Source organism: Perca flavescens, chromosome 10 (assembly GCF_004354835.1).
Source record: "Perca flavescens isolate YP-PL-M2 chromosome 10, PFLA_1.0, whole genome shotgun sequence".
NCBI lineage: Eukaryota > Metazoa > Chordata > Actinopteri > Perciformes > Percidae > Perca > Perca flavescens.
In genome coordinates this window covers 37,089,274-37,115,591 of record NC_041340.1, presented here as the reverse complement: position 1 = coordinate 37,115,591, position 26,318 = coordinate 37,089,274, and the positions used below count along the sequence as shown (strand labels likewise).

Sequence of the window (26,318 nt, the reverse complement as noted above, 5' to 3'; positions counted from 1 at the left end):
TATTTTACTCTGCTGCAGCTGCAGCACTTCACAGTTCTCTCAGTAATTACAACTGTTTCAATGCCTAAGTGTCTTGCTATCAGTATGTAAGGCACGTTTCACTAACATCTCCCCTCTTCACTACCAATTTCTGTCATGCTGTGAATTGTGATAGATTACGCCACTTCCATTTGGCTTGAAATGCCACCTTAATGACCCAAAAAACTGGTCGCATAACATTCAAATCCCTTCAGACACGAAACAGGTGCATTAAATGAACATAATGCAGAATTTACTTTGAAAAGCTTTATTTATAATAACATTTAAAAAGTCATCGAGGGGGCAAGCGAAAACAAAACATTAACAAGATTGAGATCATTTACTGCTCTTGGTTTGGAGGTGGAGGAATGAATGCAAATGAGTCAGACAGAAATTGCTTTAGTTTCAGTTGGTTTAAATGAACTTGTGATAACATTGACGTATTTGAGCACAGACTTTAGAGAAAAACAATGCACGTCTCTCGTTCATACTGCCCACAGAGCACTGACCATCAAACCACATCAGCCAACATCTGCGAGCTGCAGCATAGTGAGAATGACATGATGCTTTTCACAGCCTCTCCCCAAGTACACAAGTGTAAGACTCGTTCTCACGGGGGTGTTGGACAACATTTTCCCCAATTATACTGCAACTATTGCTAATGGACATCTGCCAGAGCTGTAGTTTAACTGAGATGAAAAGTCATGACTGTGCTGCTATACATAGTTGACCATATTGACAGATTATTGGCAAATTAAACATTAAATTGGCCAATAGTTAGATCAAAAACATGAGGGTAAAATCATTTATATTGCCAATATACTTAGCATTTTATCATAAAGTAAAATAGCACACAGGTGCAGAGAGTAAGTTCTGTAAACCAATATGAGACCAATTGCTGTGATTAACCTACATCACTATGTTATGCAATGAGAGGCATCTATAAGTAACAAAGGAGACACAGAAATATGCATTATTGAAAAAGAGAGGAAAACAAACGACAAGCTGCAGCTGAGCATCAGAAAGCAAAACACACAAAATGATTTCACTGTGCCAAAATATTTTCTTCTCTGATAAGATGTCGAACAGTGGAGTGGAAGTCACCTCATAAGTCATGTGTTTACCACAAGGCCTATGAGGCTGGTCATTCAAAAAAATTCTATAAGAATCTCAATCCCTTTTATATTTGTGAGTGAGCATCTGGATGCAGCAAGAAATTGACCTGAGTGAATTTAACAGCTTTGGAGAAATGTTGTGATAACTGGCATAGTAAAGTCTCTTTTGACTCCAATTTCAATCCCAGATGGTTTCAAAAACATCAGCATATTTACTGAGGTTGATTAACCCATTTTAAAAGATGGTGCAAACTGTGTTTTTTGGCTAAAGTAAAGTGTAATTGCCCATGTCAGAGTTCAGTGGTTAGCCTGTTTATAAGGTAACCAATGCTGCCCCAGTATCCATCAGTGTATCCAATGGTTCGCCCTTTAGTGGGACATTGTTATGCATTTCAAGTGTCACAATTACCCTTTTATTCTAAGTTATAATTGACAATACCACACTAGCAGGGCTGCTGAACCTATGATTGCGTTTGCTGGACTAATTCTGACTGTTCAAAGTGATATGTTTGATGATGTCATGAAAAGATGGTGGTTCAATGTCCACCATACAAAAGGCAGGATGGCTGAAGACCTCAGAGTCCATTATGTAGAGAAACATAAACACAGTGACCATTAACAAACTATTCCTACAAAACACATAACAAAGAAATATCTATGGCACATTTATCAAAGTATTTGTTAATTAATGAACTTTAAGTAATATTGCAGCTTTAACATTCCATGGAATGCCCTGTATCAAAATCAATGGCAAAAAATGACGCACAGTCCATTACATACTGTATGTGGTGTAGAACTCTTAAGACTTGCAGGTCTCCTGAGTTGGCCCAGGCACTCAAAGGAACCATGACTGGTGGTAGATGGGCCAGACAGACAGGGAGATGCACCAGGGGCCAGATGGAGGTGATGTGGCCTACACAGAGGCACCGCAGGGGCACTCAACTCTAGTCAGACCCTAGCTAAATTATTTTTCTCTGCACAAGAGATGTTAAACACTGTGTCCTGGACTAATGCTTCATTTATAAACCCACGTCAGGGAACCAGATGTGACACCACGCCATATGACATTTAAAACAAAATACTCAGCCAATGAAGATGGCGACTGAGAAAAAATTACTTCTTATTTACAGCTGACAGTGCTGCATCCATCACCAAATCACCATACATAGTCACACAGCTTCATATACTGTAAAACAAAGCTGCTATGCCTCCCATTCACCGACCCCCATCTCCTCATTGTTATGATTTCACAGAATACTTTCCCCGCCAGCTGATGACATGCTGCATCCAGAGAGACATCCAGCAGTCACAGCAGCAGCTTTCATTCAAAAGATCATCAAAGAGTTGCTGCCATTCCATGTGAAACTTTATATTATTATTGCAATATTTAATACTAAAAAGGGGTCTTTTAAGGTATAAAATGAGCCATAGTCAATGGCTGCCAAGGCCAATAGTTGCATCTAAAACATAAGCATCACAAGTAGTGCCCTTCAGCAATATCTAAATAACTTGAATCCTCTGATGTGTATAGTCCTGAACAATTATCTACAAATCTCTACAAATTTAGTGTGTTATTATTGTTTATCCCCACTCCAAACTTAGCTATGTTAATGCAAAGAGTCTGATTTGAATAGGCAACACGACAGTACAGTATACTGTATTAACTTGGCTGATGCTGCATGTTCTTCATTTTTATAAACAGAAAAGAACAGTGACACCTAGTGCTTATTTTTAGCAATATTATTTGAACTGATTTAGTTGATCAACAAATAATATATTACTTCTTTTGATGGATCTAAATAAGAAGTATCTTTGGTCAGCCCTGTAGTTCTTACTGCTGCAGCAAGCACAACGTTTATTCAGAAACTAGTCTGAACCCTTGAATTCCTGGGGAACAGAATGGTGCAAGAAAGATAACGCATGCAAACTCAAACACCAAAAGCCCAACTCTGTACAACTGCACTGTGTTTTGTTATAAATCACTTTCTGTCTGCTATTGACCAGATGAATTGGCCTTTAGCTGTGACTTTAAGTTTCAGAGTACACCCAAGCCCAAACTCTGTGACATAGATGCATCGATTGGTTTTCATCAGCTAGTTGTGGTCGCAATATCCACGGAGCTGTGGGGTCTAGCTCTGAGAGAAGTACTCCAAGACGAGGCGGAGGTGTCCCAAGCGGTCTTTGAGCGAGGTCAGGGACAGGACAGTGGTTTGATAGGCAGGGTCCAGCTGGAGGACCGACAGCAGCCACCAGCACCAGGCCGGACCGTTGGACGAGGCCTAGAGGATCGCAACAAAGAGTTAGAACACAAACATGATTATCATGAAAATGCATAAAGTACCACACCAGCCATTAGCCTTTTTAATACAAATCACTTGAAATGACTGCTTCCCAACTGTGGTAGAAGCTGCATTAGCCTGCATTTACACTGCCTGCGTCGGCAGTCTTTCCATTCACTTTGAATGGGGGTAGTGGGTTTAGGCTGTGGCGGTGGGTGCCGCAGGTAGGGCTGGGTTTCATTCTAAAATGTTTGATACCGGTACCGATACTAATACCGGGACTTCGATACCGGTTCATAAACTAGACTTTTTTTTCAATACCAATTTAATAAAGCATAACAAAATTACAACATTACACATTACAGCACCATTTTTTTTTTTTTTTTAAATGTCAGCTCCTACTACATGAGCCCCGTCTCTGTGTAATGTAGAGGTTTTCCTCATCGACAGCCAATCAGCAGCATGGTTGATATTTTGGGGGCCATCAGTTCTTCACACTTGGCATGGTTTATGTGAGGAAGCTCTAGGTGTCTGTAAGTTAAGATAAGATGAAGACCTTGTAGATGTTCCCGACTTCAATGATAAATATCTATATTGTTTGCCTCCCTCCTGGTGGCGTGATTATACGTGTGTATTCCATGTGGCGTGGGGCATGCTGTATAAAGCTGAGTGAATGTACAAGCTACTTTAACTTTTTGGTATGTCTGTGTCTAAGCATGTTGTGCCAAGAGCTTTTCTGATCAGATTTGTGTTGTAATATATATATTAAAGTAAGGACAACTCATCTTTCATTCATGTATGTGAAGCTTGACCAGGAGGTTTCCATATCACCATCTTTTCATGCATACTGTAATGTTTTGGATAATGTTTGTTTCTCACACTCCAGCGAGCCAATGTTTTTCATTCATTCAACTGAAACTATATCCCAATGAACATAATGTCTGTTTTTATTGTGGCCAAAGTTAATGTTACCACTGTGCAGTAACGGAGTTCTGAGTGGAGTTTGATTGGAAATCTCTGCACTGCATCCATTAACATAAAACAATAACTGAACTTTGAGAAAAAATAAAAGCAGATATTATTTTCTTTGTAAAGAATTACTTACTAATAGTTTAATTTAATTTGAAATAATGTTAATAGATGAAAACAACCCCAAATTAAAGGCAGGCTTTGGTGTGCAGGAATGTTTAGTATACATGATTTGGAATAAGTGGAAATGCTAATTAGCCACTACATGTATCTGATGACTGGAAAGTCTGTGGATGCATCCCCCTTTAAGTGGAGGCAACACTTACAGAGGCATAAATAGATGAAAAAATAATAAATCAAATGAACACCCATTTTTAACGTCGCTATGGTCAATAAGGAAACATGATCATTTCAGTGGTGGACAACATACCAAAAAACAAGTAAATGCTCAGTGGTTCCTGGACACTGTTGGAGAATGTGTTGTTTTAGAATTAGAGGTACCAGTAAGGCTCCAACCTGAATGTTTTCCTCCTTATCTGGCATGTTGCCGTATTGTCTGTTGATCTGCTCACGAATGCGGCTGCCGAGGCGCTGGTACCAGTCCTGAGCCTGCTGGTACACACTATTATGGAGACTCTCCAAAAGCTCCAACTCACTACCATCAACCTGGAAGAGAGAGGACACACAGACAAGAAAACAGTCAAGAGGGAGAAGATGTACGGTGTTGGAGTTGTAATATTCTCAGTGCGTATCTTCTTTAGATGTAGCTGTAGTACCCTTACCTTGAGGTCCTCCAGGTACTCTATATCAGCAGTGTGGTAGCCATCTCTCTGACCTCTCTTAAGCACCTTGTATCTGCTGCCACCCACTGCATCCACAAAGGACCGCCCATCGGGCAGCAGCTCCAGACTGTGGATCTCCAACATGCAGCCATAGTCTGCAAACCTGAAGCACAACCATTCAAATCTTAAATGCATACACCTTTATTTATTTCTTAATGTGATTTTTGCTGTACTAGACTAAACAATAAAAAATTGGGCAGAATGTTTTATACTCATTGTCGTGCAAAGAAAGTTGAACAAAATCCGGTTCACTTTGAGCCAAAAATGTTTTCAAACTTTATATATTTTGTGCCTTTTTTCTAGGGAATATCAATAGTTTGGAAGAATACAAACATACATTTTGTGTCTGATTATTTAAAAAGAAATCTTATAATAAAAGAATTTATTAATTTATTTATTATTTAAAAAACCCCTGATTGGTCAACAGTGACATGACGTGAGTTACAAAGCATTTTAACGCAACATGTAGTTGTGTTTTTTTGTTCCCCAGAATTCCCCAACACGGCGAAACATTTCTTCACAGGAACAAAAAAGGCGTGAGTATTATTTCCTGTTGCAGGATTCGAAAGCTGTGGAAAGTAACTATGCCGTACACTTCAATACAACTGTAAGGTACTTTTACTATTGTACATTTTACTTTGCATATTCATATTAATTATACAAAATATTATGAATAATCTATGATGTATTAAAGTGGATAAAGAGGAGACTTTATTGATCCGATGATGAAATTCACAAGCTTGCTGCCAGGTCAAACTTCCGCTGTTAATTTGGTGAAAGTAACTAAAAAGTAATGCAAAAGTAGTGTAACGCATTACAATTCAGAGACAGTAATATTGTAATATAAGTAATTAATCTGAAAGAACAGTAACTAGTAATCTATAATGTATTACATTTTGGAAGTAACTTGCCCAACACTGCTGGTCAAAGCCAGGGATAGGATGCTTGGTGTAGGAGAGTCGGAGGACCAAGCCAGGGCTACTACCTTCCATTCACATGAACACATGAAAAACCTCATCTTGGTATAAGCTCATCAAAGGGTCTTGTCATTGCCATGTTATAGTGTAAGGGGAAACTAATCCAGTTTATACAACATTATTTTGCAAATCTTTTGAATATTTCAACATTAGTTTAGATTAGAGATCTTCAGGGGGTCCAGGACCCATAGGGGGCCTTAGAGTTACTGCAGGGGGCCCCACTAAATGATGGTATAATGATTTGTACGTTTTTCAATTTTTGTCAAAAGTCAAAATGTCTTAACATGAATCCAACATATTATAAGCAAATATAAATCGGCCTATTTGTGAAAAAAAGAGACTGATGATGGTTTACTGGCCTATAGGTAAGGTAGCCATCCACAGATCCAGTTCATCCTAAGGATTCACTGGGCCACATGTATGTTTAACATTAAAACAGGATTTATATAATCACGCCATCCATCCATCTTCCATCTTCGTCCGCTTATCCGGTGTCGGGTCGCGGGGGGAGCAGCTCCAGCAGGGGACCCCAAACTTCCCTTTCCCGAGCAACATTAACCAGCTCCGACTGGGGGATCCCGAGGCGCTCCCAGGCCAGGTTGGAGATATAATCCCTCCACCTAGTCCTGGGTCTTCCCCGAGGCCTCCTCCCAGCTGGACGTGCCTGGAACACCTCCCTAGGGAGGCGCCCAGGGGGCATCCTTACCAGATGCCCGAACCACCTCAACTGGCTCCTTTCGACGCAAAGGAGCAGCAGCTCTACTCCGAGCTCCTCACGGATGACTGAGCTTCTCACCCTATCTCTAAGGGAGACGCCAGCCACCCTCCTGAGCAAACCCATTTCAGCCGCTTGTACCCTGGATCTCGTTCTTTCGGTCATGACCCAGCCTTCATGACCATAGGTGAGGGTAGGAACGAAAACTGACCGGTAGATCGAGAGCTTTGCCTTCTGGCTCAGCTCTCTTTTTTCGTCTGGCGGTGCGATAGATTGAATGCAATACCGCACCCGCTGCGCCCGATTCTCCGACCAATCTCCCGCTCCATTGTCCCCTCACTCGCGAACACAACCCCAAGGTACTTGAACTCCTTCACTTGGGGTAAGGACTCATTCCCTACCTGGAGAAGGCATTCCATCGGTTTCCTGCTGAGAACCATGGCCTCAGATTTAGAGGTGCTGATCCTCATCCCAACCGCTTCACACAGTGAGTGCTGAAGGAGTGCTGAAGGTCGATGATGCCATCAGGACCACATCATCTGCAAAGAGCAGCAATGAGATCCCCAGCCCACCAAACTGCAACCCCTCCCCACCCCGACTACGCCTCGATATCCTGTCCATAAATACTACAAACAGGATTGGTGACAAAGCGCAGCCCTGGCGGAGGCCAACCCTCACCTGAAACGAGTCCGACTTACTACCGAGAACCCGGACACAGCTCTCGCTTTGGTTGTACAGAGATTGGATGGCCCTGAGAAGAGACCCCTCACCCCATACTCCCGCAGCACCTCCCACAGTATCTCCCGGGGACCCGGTCATACGCCTTCTCCAAATCCACAAAACACATGTAGACCGGTTGGGCATACTCCCAGGCTCCCTCCAGGATCCTTGCGAGAGTGAAGAGCTGGTCCGTTGTTCCACGACCAGGACGGAATCCGCATTGTTCCTCCTCAACCCGAGGTTCGACTATCGGCCGAACCCTCCTTTCCAGCACCTTGGAGTAGACTTTACCAGGGAGGCTGAGAAGTGTGATACCCCTATAATTGGCACACACCCTCTGGTCCCCCCCTTTAAAAGGGGAACCACCACCCCAGTCTGCCACTCCTTTGGCACCGTCCCCAGACTTCCACGCAATGTTGAAAAGTCGTGTCAACCAGGACAGCCCCTCCACACCCAGAGCCTTGAGCATTTCTGGACGGATCTCATCAATCCCGGGGCTTTGCCACTGTGTAGTTGTTTGACTACATCAGTGACTTCCGCCTGGGAAATCGACGACAATCCCCCATTAACCTCCAGCTCTGCCTCTAACATAGAGGGCGTATTAGTCGGATTCAGGAGTTCCTCAAAGTGCTCCTTCCACCGCCCTATTACCTCCTCAGTTGAGGTCAACAGTGTCCCATCCTTACTGTACACAGCTTGGAAGGTTCCCCGCTTCCCCCTCCTGAGGTGGCGAACAGTTTTCCAGAAGCACTTTGGTGCCGACCGAAAGTCCTTCTCCATGTCTTCTCCAAACTTCTCCCACACCCGCTGCTTTGCCTCTTTCACGGCAGAGGCTGCAGCCCTTCGGCCCTTCGGTACCCTGCAACTGCCTCCGAGTCCTCCGGGATAACATATCCCGGAAAGACTCCTTCTTCAGTCGGACGGCTTCCCTGACCACCGGTGTCCACCACGGTGTTCGTGGGTTACCGCCCCTTGAGGCACCTAAGACCCTAAGACCACAACTCCTCGCCGCAGCTTCAGCAATGGAAACTTTGAACATTGTCCACTCGGGTTCAATGCCCCCAGCCTCCACAGGGATGCACGAAAAGCTCCGCCGGAGGTGTGAGTTGAAAGTCTGTTGGACAGGGGCCTCCTCCAGACGTTCCCAATTTACCCGCACTACACGTTTGGGCTTACCAGGTCTGTCCAGAGTCTTCCCCCACCCTCTGACCCAACTCACCACCAGATGGTGATCGGTTGACAGTTCTGCCCCTCTCTTCACCCGAGTGTCCAAAACATACGGCCTCAGATCAGATGAAACGATTATGAAATCGATCATTGACCTTCGGCCTAGGGTGCTCTGGTACCAGGTACACTTATGAGCATCCCTATGTTCGAACATGGTGTTCGTTATAGACAATCCATGACTAGCACAGAAGTCCAACAACAAACAACCACAACAATTATTATTTTAATAGCTTAGTATTCTATGTACTAAAAAAGGTATGTATAAAGGCTTTAGGCCGCTCTACATGTTATTGTAGGCCCAGTTAATTATGCAACTAATTTTATACAATACAGCCTATGTAGTAGAGGGTCCCTCTCTCTCTTTCAGCTAAGGGGTACTTGGCTTAAAAAACGTTGAAGGTTGAGGTTTAGATAACTGGATATTTATCAATAATGATGCTGGGGAATTCAATACCATACAGTGGAACTAGGAACAAATGTCTGGTGGAGGATGAAAATGTCCAGTGGATACAGATTGATCACCATACATACCCCTTGCCATGCTCATAGCTGCACATGCCAAACTTCTTGGTGCCAGTCTCCATGCAGCGACGCATCATCAGCCGATATCGAGGCTCGAAGATGTGCAGGGGGCAGGGCAGTCCAGGGTAGGCCACCGTGCAAACGAATATAGGGATGTCCTTAGTTAGACTACAAAGTAAGAGACAGGACAGGGGAAGGGTCAAGGAAAAAGATCAAAAGAAATAAGGGAGAGAATTGTGAGAATAAGGCACCAGTTAAAGTTTCTAGAACAAATCACAAGTGTAGATGGGTGAGAGGAGTGCATACTTGGACAGTTCAGCCATCTCAGCATCATGGACCTGTTTCCTCTCAGCCAACTGTGAGGGGAAAAGGCGGGCCATGATGTCCTGAAGGAGAACTGTGGGGTTGTACTTCCTGTTTTTAAAGAACTGAGAAGAGAAAAGTAAGAGCCATTATAGCGACATTATAATGCTTATTGGCAATTATACATAATGGGCCCTATTTTAACGATTTCAAACGCGAAACGCAAGTAGCTTTGTGGGCGGATCTCGGGCGCTGTTGCTATGATACCGGCGGGATAAATGAGTCTTGCGCCCAACGCAAATCTAAAATGGGTTGGTCTGAAGTAGCTAGGTGTGGTTTGGGCGTAACGTGCAATAAACCAATCAGAGCGTCATCTCACATTCCCTTTAAGAGCAGGCGCGCTTGTTCCATGGCGGATTGCTATTATAACGGTGGATTTGCCTGGCGCACGCCAGTGGGAGCTGTCCGGGATGCAGCAAAGTAATAAATGTCCATCTTGACCGGGTGGCGATGTTGCTGTGGCCTCTCGGGCGCATCTCCTCAAGTCTGGAGAGGATTGCTGCAGCCATGGAGCGTGGGCCTCCAAACGCACCACCTGCACCTGTTGTTCCCCTTCCTCCTCCCCCCACTCCATCTCCATCCACCCGCTCCACCAGGAGCACATCGCGTCCTCCCGGACCAGATCCCGCCGGAGTGTCCAATCCCGCCGTAGTTCAACATCACGTCTCCTTAAGTCCTCTAATATTTCCTCATTTATGTCATCAACACATCCATGATTCATGGAAATGTGTAAAACACAACAAGCCACAAAGAATGCTGGGACTTTTTGAGGACTGTACTGTAAAGTGCCTCCTGATCTATCCTAACACCTAAAGCGCATTTTCAGTAATATTTTTCTTTGTAATTATGTATGGTTTTCAAAAATGGGAACTGCTGCGTCCGTGTAGATGAGAGAAGCAAAGTGTATGCACGTTGTACACACGCTACATTATGGCCAAGCATGCGCCCCTAAAATAGCATCTGAATAACGCGCTACTGACTTTAGACTAGCACCACTGACTTTAGACTAGCACCACTGACTTTAGACTAGCACCACTGACTTTAGACTAGCACCACTGACTTTAGACTAGCACCACAGACTTTAGACTAGCACCACAGACTTTAGACTAGCACCACTGACTTTAGACTAGCACCACTGACTTTAGACTAGTACCACTGACGTTAGACTAGCACCACTGACTTTAGACTAGTACCACTGACTTTAGACTAGCACCACTGACTGTAGACTAGCACCACTGACTTTAGACTAGCACCACTGACTTTAGACTAGCACCACTGACTTTAGACTAGTACCACTGACTGTAGACTAGCACCACTGACTTTAGACTAGCACCACAGACTTTAGACTAGCACCACAGACTTTAGACTAGCACCACTGACTTTAGACTAGCACCACTGACTTTAGAATAGCACCACTGACTTTAGACCAGGTTTTTCCTGGTCAGTGGTGGAATTGTTTTCTGAAACTGCAAAAAAGCACCAGGGAACTTTTGCGCCTGAACACACCCCCTCTTTTCGCTGAACCGCCCCCGGGAGCGCAAATACGTTCCCTAATTTACCGAGGTGCGTCTGTGGAGGGAAAAGTCGGCTGTGCATCGGGTGCAAAATAGGAATGATACATGCGTCGGTGTACAAAGGCAATTGCGCTGAGTGCAAGATAGGGCCCAATATATGTTACAATAAAACAATCCACTGCATTGCAACAAAAGAAAAAAACACAAGCATTAAAATGTGTACTTTGGTTTAACACAGTCCTGCAATCCAATTGTGGATACAAAATATAGATGTATCAGTTTGGTATCTCATGTTAATGTTGTCTCAGCTGTGTACCCGAGTAGACAAATGCATGCATACAGTGGTTATGACAGTACTATTTATTATAGATGGGATCATTTATCACAAGCAAAACATAGGAACCAGGAAGTTATCCTTTCCTGTATCTTTATGTGAATTTGTTCACAGATTAAAGAGCAAGTATGATTAGTAGATTTGTTCCCCCCCCTCACTGTCACAAAGCTGCTGATACAGCTCCCCCTGCCTGAGCTAAATGTGGTGTTATTGCCACAATGCGGAGGCAATAAAATAACAAACCATTAACAATTAAGCAGCTTTTACAGATTCTTCTTTGGGCTTTTTTTGAAAGGACAGATGAAGACAGGCAGAGAGAGGGGGGATGACATGCAGCGGTAGGGACTAGGGGTGAGAATCTCTTAGCACCTCACGATTCGATTCTGATTCAGAGGCCAACGATTAGATTCCAAACCGATTATCGATGCAACCATTTTTTATGTACATTTCCATGCGTGATTTTTAAAAATATATTTATAAATCTGAGTTTGCTACTCAAGAGTTTGCTAATCACTTCCTAGACAAAGCGTAGATTTTGACATATATTTGTCACACACAAATTTGAATGAAATGTTTTGTCTACTGAGGTTTTTATTTTGTAGTCATTCCATGCTTAAGCCTTAAACATGCTTGTGAAAGTCACCTTCTCTCACAGTAATCTTCCATGTCAGAGGCTCAGTCATGTTTAAAGGTGGAGAATTGGCTTCTTAGAACATGAAACATGAGGTGGTCAGATGTAATGTGATAAAGTAGATGAACAGCCTATATGTGTTTTGCCTAATTATTTTTTGTATGTCTTATAAGATCATGTGTATATATACAAAATTAAATTTTTTTTCTCCTTTTGGCCATTTTTGTGTTGGTTTTTTTTCTGCACTCTTGCCTAAACTCTAAGTTGTTGTCTATTATCCCATCCTCTTTCAGTCACTCTGTTTTCTGATTTGTACTTGTCTGGCGACAGTAACTTTTAAATAAAAATCAACATATTTAAAAAAATGTAATAATTGATTATTAACTTATCTGCATCGAGCATCGAATCGTTCTAGAGAGAATCGCGATGCATCTAAGAATCGATTATTTTTCCCACCCCTAGTAGAGACTGAGCCTTGGTACACACTCAACCAGGTGAGCTACAAGGGTGATCCAACAACTAAACAGCTTTTAAAGCGGAGTCGTCCACATGCTAAAAAGAGGATCTAGCAACCTTTTTTTGTTTAAAACAGACGTATGACAGTGTCTGTAGGTGGTTACCTCTTGTAGGGGCTGTTTGCAGAGTGGACAGCGGAGGTTGTGGTCCAGACTCCTCTCTATGCAGTTTTTACAGAAGGTGTGACCACAGGGAGTAGTGACTGGCTCAAAAAACAACCTGCAGAGGACAGAAAAAGTTACGTTTAAAGCCCAGGAAGGATGTTCATGTTGTCATTACCACAATTATTTTGGTCAATATTGAAATCATGATTATTTAACATGATTGCTTATTAGGAATCAACCGATACTGGTTTTTCAAAGCCGATACCGATTATTAGTAGTTAATAAAACCAATAACCGATATGCATATACAGTGAAAATGAAAATCTTAAAGTCAAAATTAAGATTTTGGAATGTTACAAAATCCAACACAAAACTTTGTTTAGATGCTTTAAGCAATTATTTAATAAATTAGAAAACTTTCAACATAACACCCAGTAACAGAGAGACAGATAGTGTATGCTAAATGTGAGGTGCAAAATAATTGTTGTTCTCGATTATATTGATTTTGTGATTGTTAGGAGCCAAAATCAAAATTTGAATAATTGCATAGAATCAGCCTGATATGTGACACAACAGCAGACAAGGTACAGACAGCAATGCATTAGAGATTAGAGCCAATACTCCAGGACACTGACCTAATGCAGAGAGGGCACTCAAAGTCTGACACAGTGAGAACACTCAGACGTTTCTCCCTGCTGTGACTATTTTCACCTAAGAGAGAGAGAGAGAGAAAATTCAGTCACGGTTAAGCTTTATGATAAGTTTGCCCCTGCTGAGGACGAGCTAGCAATTATTATGCAATTTCAAACCATCTGGTGGGTGTTATGGTAAAGCTGATGTAGAAACAGTGACAAAGATGATTCATGTGGAGGACACTGATGGTGAAATTGACAAGTCAATTTATAATACATGTAAATGTGTGTATGTGTATACACATACCCTTGCCATGCCCATCTTCCTTCCTCATCATCATCTCTTCATCCTCTTCAGCTGCGGGGAGGAAGGAAACAGCTTGGCAGAGGCTGAGGCAGCACTCAGTACCCGTATCATGCTTCACCTTCGAGCCCTGCAGACAGTTTCATCCGTTAGGAATAGCAGTAGATTTGTATTTTATACACTTCCCACAACCAAGCGTTAAAGTGCACACAAGAGCCGTTAACATTCTCCTCACCCAGCTTACCTGGTGTGCCTCTCTCCTCCCTTTTCCCTCTCCCTCATCTCCACGTGGATGTTTGAGCCCCTCAGGGTGACTAGGCCCCTGGGAGTCACTAACGCTGGTAATGGGGCAGGGACCTTTCAGGTACTCGGACACCACTTGCAAGATACAGGACGCCTCATCCGGCAATGCCATGCCCTCTGCCTCCAGAATCTGCCATGCGGATCCATGTCATGATACAAATGAGTCAGATATACTGTAGGTGTTAAGATAAATGGGTTTGTTTTCACCCACTGCTGTAAACTCAAATTAAAAATAAATTAAAAAAAATTATAAATTGTAGGCCTATTTGGAAATTTGAAAAGATTTGATACACTTTGCATCTAATTTCTAAAATTAGAAGATTGAAGATATAGTATTTCAATTACAACAGCGTATTAGGGCCAATGTAGGTTAAAAACAAAAGAATAGAATAAATTCCAAGATTTAATTTACTAATTTAAAACTCCAGCCACGTCACTTCACAAGGTTGGAACAACCTCATCACACCGCCGCTTGCCGTGTATGCAGTGGGGGACCTCATCAAAGTTTACTTTGCAATCGGTGTTTCGCTTATTTTGCAACTTGTTTTGCCTTATTTAATTCATAATTATGTTCAGACATCAATCAGAATGTCTTGTATTGGAGATTTGTTATTTTGTTTGTGATTGCTATTATTGTGATAATTATTATGATGTGATATCAGATAGGGTGACGTGGTCTGTAGGCATGGGGAGCCCTTTAATTTAGGACAAGTGAACAGGTGTTTAGGGTAGCGAAAGAGTAAATCATTTTCAACCGCGTAACAACAGAGTACTTCTTATAGAGTACAAATGATTTTGTTTGAAGTTTAATTGATGCATTGTTAGTGTTTCTCCTTCAATAAAAAGGAGAAATCATGACATTAAGAACAACAGAATGTGCGTCGATTTGCTCCCTGCAAAGTTGAGAACTGCCCATCTAAAAGCCAGGAAGCAGATACTGCCACAACTAAAGCAAACATAAAAACACTGTTAGAATATGAAACAACAACATGGAACAATTTACAAAAGGATTTTCAAAACCTGGAATGACTGGGATTGAAACATATCAGGATGAGCATGTGGAGAAAAGACCCCTGGCCCAGAAGGAGGAGGAAAAATCAGCTGTGTTTAGCAGAACAGAGGCAAGGCTATCACAACTGCATTTTGCTGAGCTAGGAGCTATACCTAAAACATATTTACAAAGAATGATTCAGGCTCACCAGATTCTATACCAGAGGTCCGTTCCAGGAAGGAGGTTTAACAAACTCTGAGTCTAACCCTGATCTCGGAGTTGATTTACCCTGAGATGGGAAACTCTTTTCCTGGGGGGTATTTCAGAAGTTTGTTAACCCTGAAATGAGGGGAACTCTGGGTTTTCTGTTTCAGAAAGAGAGGTACCTTCACCTCAGAGTCCGTTACTATGGTAACTGAGCCTGTGAACCTAACCTGGTCAGGAACAGGTTTTCTTCAAGAAACCTCGAGTTTCTCTCAGTCTCCTCCCTCTGACACAGCGCTCTTTCATTTCCTCATTCATTCAGTCTGGACCAAGCGCATTTTAGTGCAGTTTGTTATCGGTATTAATAAAAAAAAAAATTATGTTGGTTTATTAACCATGTTAGGCAGACTATAAAATGTTTTATTTCTCAAAACATGGCATTTCCTTTTGTCTACGATCCCATTAATGAAGAAGCTGCTTTAGGTTACTTCACAGAGAGTTAATCATACGTCGGGAAATGATATTGAAGCCTCGACATTTTAATTTTCAGATAACTTCCTATTTGAGCAGTAGCCTATCATTTTTCTTCCCAGTCAATCAGTTATGTAGCCTATGACCTTATCCGTCCTCATATCACTAACGTCACCCATCTATGCTCTTACATCCCAGCAGATGATTTGTGTCGCATTACGTTTTTTTGCAAACAGCATTTGTCTTTACAACATTGGTGATGCGGAGCATTTTAGTAAAGCCACTGTAGCAAAGCGCCATCAGAAGAGAGTGACTTGATCGCAAACGGGTTTTAAACGTTTCTAAAAAGGAGTTCCACAGTATTGCAGGTGAATGAGGTAAACCCTTATGTCCTTTGAAATAAAAGTTTATGGATTATAATTCTGATAATGATGGTGCTGCAGCCTCAGAATGGGATTAGTAGGACTAGGACTTTTTCGCCCGCAGGATTGCACCTAAATGAAATAGATTATGGGTTCAATACCATTTCACCAGTAATGTTAGGCTATACTTATGATTAAATATGATATACACTATATTGGAATTACTCTAGCAGCAATTTTCTCCCACGTAAATTCTCTCTCTTTTGCAGCAGCTGCTGTGTTGCTTTTTTTTTAACTCGCTGTTTGTGCGCATGAGTATTTCCGCTGACCCGTTTGTTTGTGGTTGTTACCATGGTGAATCGTAGAATCATGGCTCCATTCATGCTGACTTTTTATTGTGGTGGTGCACACGCGTGAACATACTCTGAGTTGATTGAACCAACTCAAATCAGCTATTCTGAAACCGAAAATTCTGAGTTTCCCATCTCAGGGTAAATCAACTCCGACACCAGGGTTAGACTCAGAGTTTGTTAAACCTCATACCTGAAATACCACCCAGAACAGCTGATTTGAGTAGGTTCACTCAGGGTTACGCGCATGCACAACCACTATAAAAAGGCAGCATGAATGGAGCCTTGATACTATGATTCACCATGGTAACAACCACAAACAAACTGGTCGGCGGAAATACTCATGCACACAAACAGCGAGTTTGAACCTACTGTCTATGGTTTGAACGTACTGTCTATGGTTTGGACCTACTGTCTTTGGTCCTACTGTCTATGGTTTGGACCTACTGTCTATGGTTTGGACCTACTGTCTATGGTTTGAACGTACTGTCTATGGTTTGGACCTACTGTCTTTGGTCCTACTGTCTATGGTTTGGACCTACTGTCTATGGTTTGGACCTACTGTCTATGGTTTAAACGTACTGTCTATGGTTTGGACCTACGGTCTATGGTTTGGACCTACTGTCTTTGGTCCTACTGTCTATGGTTTGGACCTACTGTCTATGGTCCTACTGTCTATGGTTTGGACCTACTGTCTATGGTTTGGACCTACTGTCTATGGTCCTACTGTCTATGGTTTGGACCTACTGTCTATGGTTTGGACCTACGGTCTATGGTTTGGACCTACTGTCTATGGTTTGGACCTACTGTCTATGGTCCTACTGTCTATGGTTTGGACCTACTGTCTATGGTTTGGACCTACTGTCTATGGTCCTACTGTCTATGGTTTGGACCTACTGTCTATGGTTTGGACCTACTGTCTTTGGTTTGGACCTACTGTCTATGGTCCTACTGTCTATGGTTTGGACCTACTGTCTATGGTTTGGACCTACGGTCTATGGTTTGGACCTACTGTCTATGGTTTGGACCTACTGTCTATGGTTTGAACCTACTGTCTATGGTCCTACTGTCTATAGTTTGGACCTACTGTCTATGGTACTACTGTCTATGGTTTGGACCTACTGACTATGGTCCTACTATCTATGGTTTGAACCTACTGTCTATGGTTTGAACCTACTGTCTTATGGTTTGGACCTACGGTCTATGGTTTGGACCTACTGTCTATGGTCCTACTATCTATGGTTTGAACCTACTGTCTATGGTTTGAACCTACTATCTATGGTTTGGACCTACTGTCTATGGTTTGAACCTACTGTCTATGGTTTGGACCTACGGTCTATGGTTTGGACCTACTGTCTATGGTTTGGATCTACTGTCTATGGTTTGAACCTACTGTCTATGGTTTGGACCTACGGTCTATGGTTATGGACCTACTGTCTATGGTTTGGACCTACTGTCTATGGTTTGGACCTACTGTCTATGGTCCTTCTGTCTATGGTTTGGACCTACTGTCTATGGTTTGAACCTACGGTCTATGGTTTGGACCTACTGTCTATGGTCCTACTGTTTATGGTTTGGACCTACTGTCTATGGTCCTACTGTCTATGGTTTGGACCTACTGTCTATGGTTTGGACCTACTGTCTATGGTCCTACTATCTATGGTTTGAACCTACTGTCTATGGTCCTACTGTCTATGGTTTGAACCAACTGTCTATGGTTTGGACCTACGGTCTATGGTTTGGACCTACTGTCTATGGTTTGGTCCTACTGTCTATGGTTTGAACCTACTGTCTATGGTTTGGACCTACTGTCTATGGTATGAACCTACTGTCTATGGTTTGGACCTACGGTCTATGGTTTGGACCTACTGTCTATGGTTTGGACCTACTGTCTATGGTTTGGACCTACTGTCTATGGTTTGAACCTACTGTCTATGGTTTGGACCTACGGTCTATGGTTTGGACCTACTGTCTATGGTTTGAACATGCATTTTGTTAAAAAAGCAAAACAGCGGCTGCTGCTGCAAAAGAGAGAGAATTGGTGTGGGAGAAAATTGCTGCTCGAGTCAATGCGTACGCATTAACAGTGTATTAATTTCATATTTAATCACAGTTAACATATTACTGGTGAAAACTGGAATTGTCTTACACCTATAATTTCATTTGGGTGCAATACTGCGGGCGAAAAAGTAAGCTATAGGCTACTAATCCCATTCTGAGGCTGCAGCAACATGATCATTAACAGAACTATAATGTATAATCATTTCTTTCTTTTTAATGGCTCTCACTGGTTTGTGTCCAGGGAACACTACAAAAACATTTAAAAAACGTTTCAGAGCGAGTCACACTTTTCTGACGGCTGTGCATACAGTGGCTTTACTATTACAGTATGATCCGTACACACACCAATAAAGAAAACTGCCGTTTGCAAAAAACGTAATGCGACACAAATAATCTGCTGAGATGTTAAAGCATGTCCACGATGGTTGATGTTAGTGATATGAGGACGGATAAGGTAACTACATATCTGATGGACTGTGAAAAAATTTGGAAATGAAAATACATTTAGTCGGGACTCAATATCATCTCCCGACGTAAACTCTCTGTGAATTAATACAGCTTTTTCATCAACGGGATCGTCGACAAAAGGACATGACATGTTTGAGAAAAAAAACGTTTAATAATCTGCCTAACAATATGTTTTTTTATTCATACCGATAACAAACTGCATTAAAATGCGCCTGATCCAGACTAAATGAATGAATGAAGAAATGAAAGAGCGCTGTGTCAGAGGGAGGAGACTGAGAGAAACTCGAGGTTTCTTGAAGAAAACCTGCTCCCGACCAGGTTAGGTTCACAGGCTCAGTTACCATAGTAACTGACTCTGAGGTTAAGTTACCTCTCTTTCTGAAACAGAAAACCCAGAGTTTCCCTCATCTCAGGGTTAACAAACTCAGAGTTTTCACTAAACCTGCTTTCTGGAACGGACCCCAGGCCATGACCATACAGCAATAACAAACCCATATCCAAAGTTGTTGTTTCCAATGGACCACACAGACAAAACCAGAAGTGAGACACCTCAGAGCTTTGACCTCCCAAACATTATGCAATGACAGACAGACTTGGCAAACCTGCTTGTGATGCAGCAGAAGCAGGCCTCAATTCCTAGAAGAGAGGTACTGGGGATTGACTGTTAACAGCTTTTCAAATATAACCTGATGTGCAACCTCAACGTAAAGACATTATTTTGTGCTTTTTCACACATTGAGGATTGAATCATTTGATTATCTGTATATATATATATATATATATATATATATATATATATATTTTTTCTTCTTCTTAGTTTCTTACTTTTCTCCTCCTTAATGTGTTGGCACCTGTTTGTGCATATACTTTAAACAGTAGCACAATTAGGATGTATGCAAACTTATTGTGTATTTACTTTTATTTTATTTTTGAGGATTTTTTATGGGAAGGGATCAGTTGATGTTGGAGTAGTTAGGCTTGGGAGTGCTGTGTGTATGAGTGCATGTATTTTGTGTTTTGTATTTCCTGTATACAGTACAGGCTAAAAGTTTGGACACACCTTCTCATTCAATGCGTTTTCTTTATTTTCATGACTATTTACATTGTAGATTCTCACTGAAGGCATCAAAACTATGAACACATGTGGAATTATGTACTTAACAAAAAAAGTGTGAAATAACTGAAATTATATACTTATATTTTAGTTTCTTCAAAGTAGCCACCCTTTGCTCTGATTACTGCTTTGCACACTCTTGGCATTCTCTTGATGAGCTTCAAGAGGTAGTCACCTGAAATGGTTTTCCAACAGTCTTGAAGGAGTTCCCAGAGATGTTTAGCACTTGTTGGCCCTTTTGCCTTCACTCTGCGGTCCAGCTCACCCCAAACCATCTCGATTGGGTTCAGGTCCGGTGACTGTGGAGGCCAGGTCATCTGGCGCAGCACTCCATCACTCACCTTCTTGGTCAAATAGCCCTTACACAGCCTGGAGGTGTGTTTGGGGTCATTGTCCTGTTGAAAAATAAATGATGGTCCAACTAAACGCAAACCGGATGGGATGGCATGTTGCTGCATGATGCTGTGGTAGCCATGCTGGTTCAGTATGCCTTCAATTTTGAATAAATCCCCAACAGGGTCACCAGCAAAGCACCCCCACACCATCACACCTCCTCCTCCATGCTTCACGGTGGGAACCAGGCATGTAGAATCCATCCGTTCACCTTTTCTTCGTCGCACAAAGACACGGCGGTCGGAACCAAAGATCTCAAATTTGGACTCATCAGACCAAAGCACAGATTTCCACTGGTCTAATGTCCATTCCTTGTGTTTCTTGGCCCAAACAAATCTCTTCTGCTTGTTGCCTCTCCTTAGTAGTGGTTTCCTAGCAACTACTTGACCATGAAGGCCTGATTCGCACAGTCTCCTCTTAACAGTTGTTCTAGAGATGTGTCTGCTGCTAGAACTCTGTGTGGCATTCATCTGGTCTCTAATCTGAGCTGCTGTTAACTTGTGTTTTCTGAGGCTGGTGACTCTGATGAACTTATCCTCAGCAGCAGAGGTGACTCTTGGTCTTCCTTTCCTGGGGCGGTTCTCATGTGAGCCAGTTTCGTTGTAGCACTTGATGGTTTTTGCGACTGCACTTGGGGACACATTCAAAGTTTTCGCAATTTTCCGGACTGACTGACCTTCATTTGTTAAAGTAATGATGGCCACTCGTTTCTCTTTACTTAGCTGATTGGTTCTTGCCACAATATGATTTCTAACAGTTGTCCAATAGGGCTGTCGGCTGTGTATCAACCTGACTTCTGCACAACACAACTGATGGTCCCAACCCCATTAATAAGGGAAAGAAATTCCACTAATTAACCCTGACAAGGCACACCTGTGAAGTGAAAACCATTTCAGGTGACTACCTCATGAAGCTCATTGAGAGAACACCAAGGGTTTGCAGCACTATCAAAAAAGCAAAGGGTGGCTACTTTGAAGAATCTAAAATGTAAGACATGTTTTCAGTTATTTCTTTTTTGTTAAGTACATAATTCCATATGTGTTCATTCATAGTTTTGATGCCTTCAGTGAGAATCTACTATGTAAATAGTCATGAAAATAAAGGAAACGCATTGAATGAGAAGGTGTGTCCAAACGTTTGGCCTATACTGTATATGTATCGAAAATGAGATGATTCATCTCAATGGGGTTATCTCTGAAAATACTCAGAAATTGCCCGTGGATGTTACCAGCAATATCCTTGCATCGGTCCATCGTTTTGTTGTTCCTGATGCACAAAGCTATCACCTCATCCAAATGAATATGTTGTTTTCTTCTGAATGGGCATCGTTGTTTAAAAGTTCGTATGCTTATTATAATGGTGATTCTGGGCTAAAGTAAAGTAAATTCGCTGCAGGCTGAGGTTGATCCAAGCTTGGAAAGGGTAACAATGTGGTTCCTTGACAGTTTGTTTAAAAGAGTTTTTCTTCTTTTCTTTTAATTTTTTCAGAAGTTAAGAAGTATCAATACTTCTACTATTAGTACAACTTCTGCTGATGATAATAATAATAATAATAATAATAATAATAATAATAATAATAATAATAATAATAATAATAACAACAACAACAACAACAATAATAATAAAATACAAACACAAATTAAAACTAAAGTGATTTTTAAAGCAAAGCAAAATTAGAAACTAATGAAACAATCTCTATAAAACCTCTAATTATTATAGTTCTGAACATATGAATCATAATCATGATTTCATGATAATCAACTCTGTCTCATCATTAATTAATGAGTTAATTGATCACCTCACAGATCTGTACGTGATGTGTGCAGGTCTGATAACAATGCTATGGGGGCAATCTGCGATACTGCAGCTTTAACTCTACAAGGCCAAAGCTGTTTAATTAAACTTGCTACTTGTCAGTCTGCATCTCGCTTGCATAAAAGACAAAAAAAACCATACAATTTTATAATTTTATACAAATACTACCCTCGCCGGTTTATACAATAGATCCCACGTGTTCCAATTCCCGTCTCGGTGTAACTTTACATTAAATGCACCTCTGATGAGCAGTCAGTAAGATGAACAAACCTTCTTGATCTGGCTCTTTGCAGGGACAAAGTCAGCATGAAGTTTTAGGCAACGGTAGAACTGGATGAGGGCATCTGTCTGCTGACCCAATTCCAGCAGTACATTCCCTTTACGAAAGAAGCCCTGCATAAAGAGAAAAGTTACATTTATTTATTTATATTAGGACAATGCACATTAATCAACATTTCTGTAAATGCGCCAGTGTTAGCCAGTCGGCTAATTTTCAACTGTAGTCCTAGTTGCATGCATGTCTTTATGGTGGGAAGAAACCGGAGCACCCGGAGGAAACCCACGCAAGCATGGGGAGAACATGCAAACTCCACACAGAAAGGCCCGGGACGACCTGGGTTCAAACCCAGAACCTTCTTGCTGTGAGGCAGAAGTGCTAACCACTGAGCCACCGTGCTGCCATCAGCACATGACTGCATGTAGGAGTCAATGACACACGAAAGCGTCTTACGGCAGAGAACATAACAATTCTAATCAATCTAATCAATATGTTTATCTAAATTATGTTGTAGTATGTTAACACTTAGTTTCCCGCACTTTTGCTAAAGCTAAATGCTTGATGAGTGATTTGACATTTTTATGTGATATAACAAATCTCCAGAAAAAGATATGAAACAATATAAATGATTGTAAACCGTTGGAATTTCTGCATTTGCAGTGAGCCACCCACTGGCATGACATTATGATATCAGTAGGTGTTTGCATAACTGTGTAAATGACATAACATCAATACAAGTAGAGGTCAGCTTTGCACACAAAGACAAAAAAAAGGGAGGGGGAAAAGCCGGCACCGTTTCTTTATGGTTACGTGTGTGTGATTACATGCATGTTACAAAACCAACCAGTGGAGTGCATGTTGGGTTAGATTCAGCTCAGGCGTGAACTGTAAATGGATAACATCAACAGATTTGTTTGTGTGGAAAAAGACATCATAAAGCAAGAATTAATGTCTCTCACCTCAGTCCAGCTAGGACGAAGGCAGCAGAGGTAGTCGAGGTCTGTCAGAGCATCAGAGAAACGCATCAGGCCCCAGTTAGCTTCAGCTCTGTACACCTTCAAACTCTGATCATCTGGGACTACGGACGCAAAAAACAAACAGAAGAAAGAAAGAGAGGATATATAATTTGACCAGTTCTTTGACGAATGGTGGCTTTAATGCTTAGACTCTATTTGCACGCCTTTCTACACACAAACATTCAACATGAAATGATAGGCACGGAGCAGCAGCCTGCAGAACAAGTGGTTCTGCTTGCTTTAAAACATGAAGGATATCCAAACACTGCACAGCAAGACCTCACTGATATGCATTAAATGCTATTTCTTAGTCGCGTCTGTTTTAAGATTGTAAAAATGCTATTCATATAAGCTTTCAATAAAAAAAATATTGTTCTTGAACACTAAAACAATGTTACAGGTATCAGATTGGAACAAAATTCCGACTGATGGGGAATTTAGGTATCAGGGGAGAAGATGTGCAGTGTAGAGTAGGTGTATCCCTACCCAAAACATTTCTCTCTTTCTTTGATGCTCAGGTTTTGTCGTCAGGATTTGTACACAGAAACGTTACAGTGTAAATTGTGCGTTTCCCACTACATAAATGTTGTATGTGCACAACCACTTCCCATTTCTATTGACCTTTAAGTGTGCTTATGTGTCAAGTATCACAAATACTCCAATAAACCTGCGACACCAGTGTGCATTCAAGGTTCAAAGTCGCTATTACCTAAAGCTGTTGCTCCAGGCCAGCCATGCTTATATTTGACAATGTGCAGGCCTTAATTACACAGGGTTTATACAGCTTTTTAAGAGTAAAATTCAAGCACTTTTTAAACACTTTCAAGACTTTGTACAAATCCTGAATTACAGACAGTGCATAACAACGCCCACATTATGAAATAATAAATTTCAAAGTCAAGGCACGACCTCAAACTTCCCATGACAAGAGAAAAGCTGATGTTAACAGCTGCCCAGAGATCATTACACAAGAACCAAGAGGGCAAGAGCAAGGGAAGGAGCAGTATTTAATTGGGTTGACAGACATGGCAAATGTAGGTTATTCAACAGGATGCTGCTTCACTGAAGCACAAACACTCCTACCGTCCCCAGGACACCTACTGGCTAGACAAACTCATCTAGGGCAGAAGTTGTCCCTCTTACCTCCTCACTGCTGCATGGAGAAAATAAGGTCAATTGCACACAAAGGCAACTGCATTGGATCAGTTACCAAACAGATCAAGTAGTAAAGAGGGTCTGTTTGCAGAGGTATTTCTATGAATCCTGCAAAACGTAGGCTACAGAAAGCTAAAATCAGGAATTGGGCCTGTCCAATATTTGTTTTCAGATAACAGCTGTGTGACTGACATAGACAGAAGGAGAACATGTTAAACCAGACTAATGTAGCTTAACTTTCTCCAGTGCATCTTTATTATTCTGCAAATACAATTAGTTTAATTGTTTGTTCTTTGCCTAAATGGTTCACGATGTACACAAAGGAAAACTCTTAAGAGTCAGGAAGAAGGCGCGTCTGAAGACTGTTTACTGACCCAGTTATACATTCAGGGCATTAGCCTTGGGCAGTGGATAGAATGAATCCCACGGCATCTGAATCTGTAGGCTACTTGAGACACCTCTTGTACCTCACTCTGTGCACATTATGACTGTGTTCTGGAGAGCAGATTGGGATGCACCATCAGTCACAATCACTGGCCACCAGCCCAAACTGTGAGCAGTGCGTAAAAGTGGGACTCCAAGCTGGACTCCTCCTTACTAAAGTGTGATCTTTGTTAACTGTTCATCCAAGCAGACTTGCAGGCATCCCTTTAGCACTGAACCTAAATATACACCAAACAAACGTCTGTATTCATTGTGTCTGCTGTTGTTATGATGTTATGCATGCGTCCCTTACCTAAGTGTAGCGCCTCGTTCGCAATGCGTAAAGCTTCCATGAAGTCGTTGGCTTTGAGCTTCTCCTGTATTTGGCACTTTGTCTTTGTCTCGTCGGGGCAGCACTTTTCAACGACGCTGATAAGCAAAACGTTGTTCTTCATGATTTTCACCTCTCTTTGTTTTAACCTCTCTTTGCACGACGGGCATCTGGACGGAAGGTAGCCCCCCACGCATCTCCGGCAGAACGTGTGGCCGCACGACATGGTCACCGGCTCGGCCATCAAGAAGAGGCAGAGCGGACACTCCAGCAGATCCATGGTGGATGGCTTATGTCACCGGAAAAACGTCCAACTGGACAATGGGTTGCTTTTTTCTTCAAAGCGACGCGGACGGAAAGGCTTGTCTGTGTAATAGTAATGCATGGACCATTGAAATAACACACGGTGACAACTAGCGACACGGTAAATGGGTCCCTTCTTTGATAATCTCCTCAAACCCGGTCGGTTTCTGTCTAGCTAGGCTAATGTTACAGCTAATTTAAGATAGAATATGCTTACTTTACAAATTCCCTTTGTAGCCTAGATAAAAATGTATCCATTGACACTCTTCATTCTCAGCCCTAACTTGGTCTTTGGTTTGGGGAACATACCGTCTACCCCTTTCAAGCAGGTTGAATAAAAGAAAACTCAGCTCAGTGCGCCGCTTTCCTCCACGGACCACGACACAATCTGTTTTCATTGATATTCTTTCTTATTGGTTGCTCGTATCCGCTTTTAACCCCTGTTACGACGTATCTACTGTCACAAAGCTGGGTTACTGTGGAACACCATTACATTACA

At 41.9% G+C, this 26,318-nt stretch overlaps 1 protein-coding gene across 3 annotated transcripts; it reads right to left on the bottom strand.

Moving 5' to 3' along the window:
• Positions 1–270: 270 nt before the first annotated feature.
• Positions 271–26,318, bottom strand: lonrf4 (LON peptidase N-terminal domain and ring finger 4). Of its 3 annotated transcripts, XM_028589014.1 has the most exons (13): positions 26,037–26,318; positions 25,499–25,882; positions 23,551–23,669; positions 22,585–22,707; positions 14,018–14,215; positions 13,786–13,912; positions 13,482–13,557; positions 12,847–12,961; positions 9,691–9,812; positions 9,394–9,552; positions 5,164–5,326; positions 4,898–5,047; positions 271–3,412 (listed from the first exon to the last, which is right to left on the bottom strand). In XM_028589014.1, exons 2-13 carry the CDS (start codon positions 25,794–25,796, stop codon positions 3,263–3,265), a joined length of 1,800 nt encoding a protein of 599 aa, XP_028444815.1. In that variant the 5' UTR covers positions 25,797–25,882; positions 26,037–26,318; the 3' UTR covers positions 271–3,262. The 3 variants fall into 3 exon arrangements, with proteins under 3 accessions (XP_028444815.1, XP_028444814.1, XP_028444816.1); XM_028589013.1 differs by having other exon boundaries at positions 25,499–26,318; XM_028589015.1 differs by having other exon boundaries at positions 14,027–14,215; positions 25,499–26,318.

Bases quoted from the DNA above. Each gene is read 5' to 3' on its own strand.
- lonrf4 (XM_028589013.1), bottom strand. From the start codon at position 25,796: ATGGATCTGCTGGAGTGTCCGCTCTGCCTCTTCTTGATGGCCGAGCCG. The intron at 14,216-22,584 runs GTTTGTTCATCT...TCCGCATGGCAG, and splicing joins CAAAGAGCCAGATCAAGAAG to ATTCTGGAGGCAGAGGGCAT. The intron at 9,553-9,690 runs GTATGCACTCCT...CTTACTTTGTAG, and splicing joins GAGATGGCTGAACTGTCCAA to TCTAACTAAGGACATCCCTA.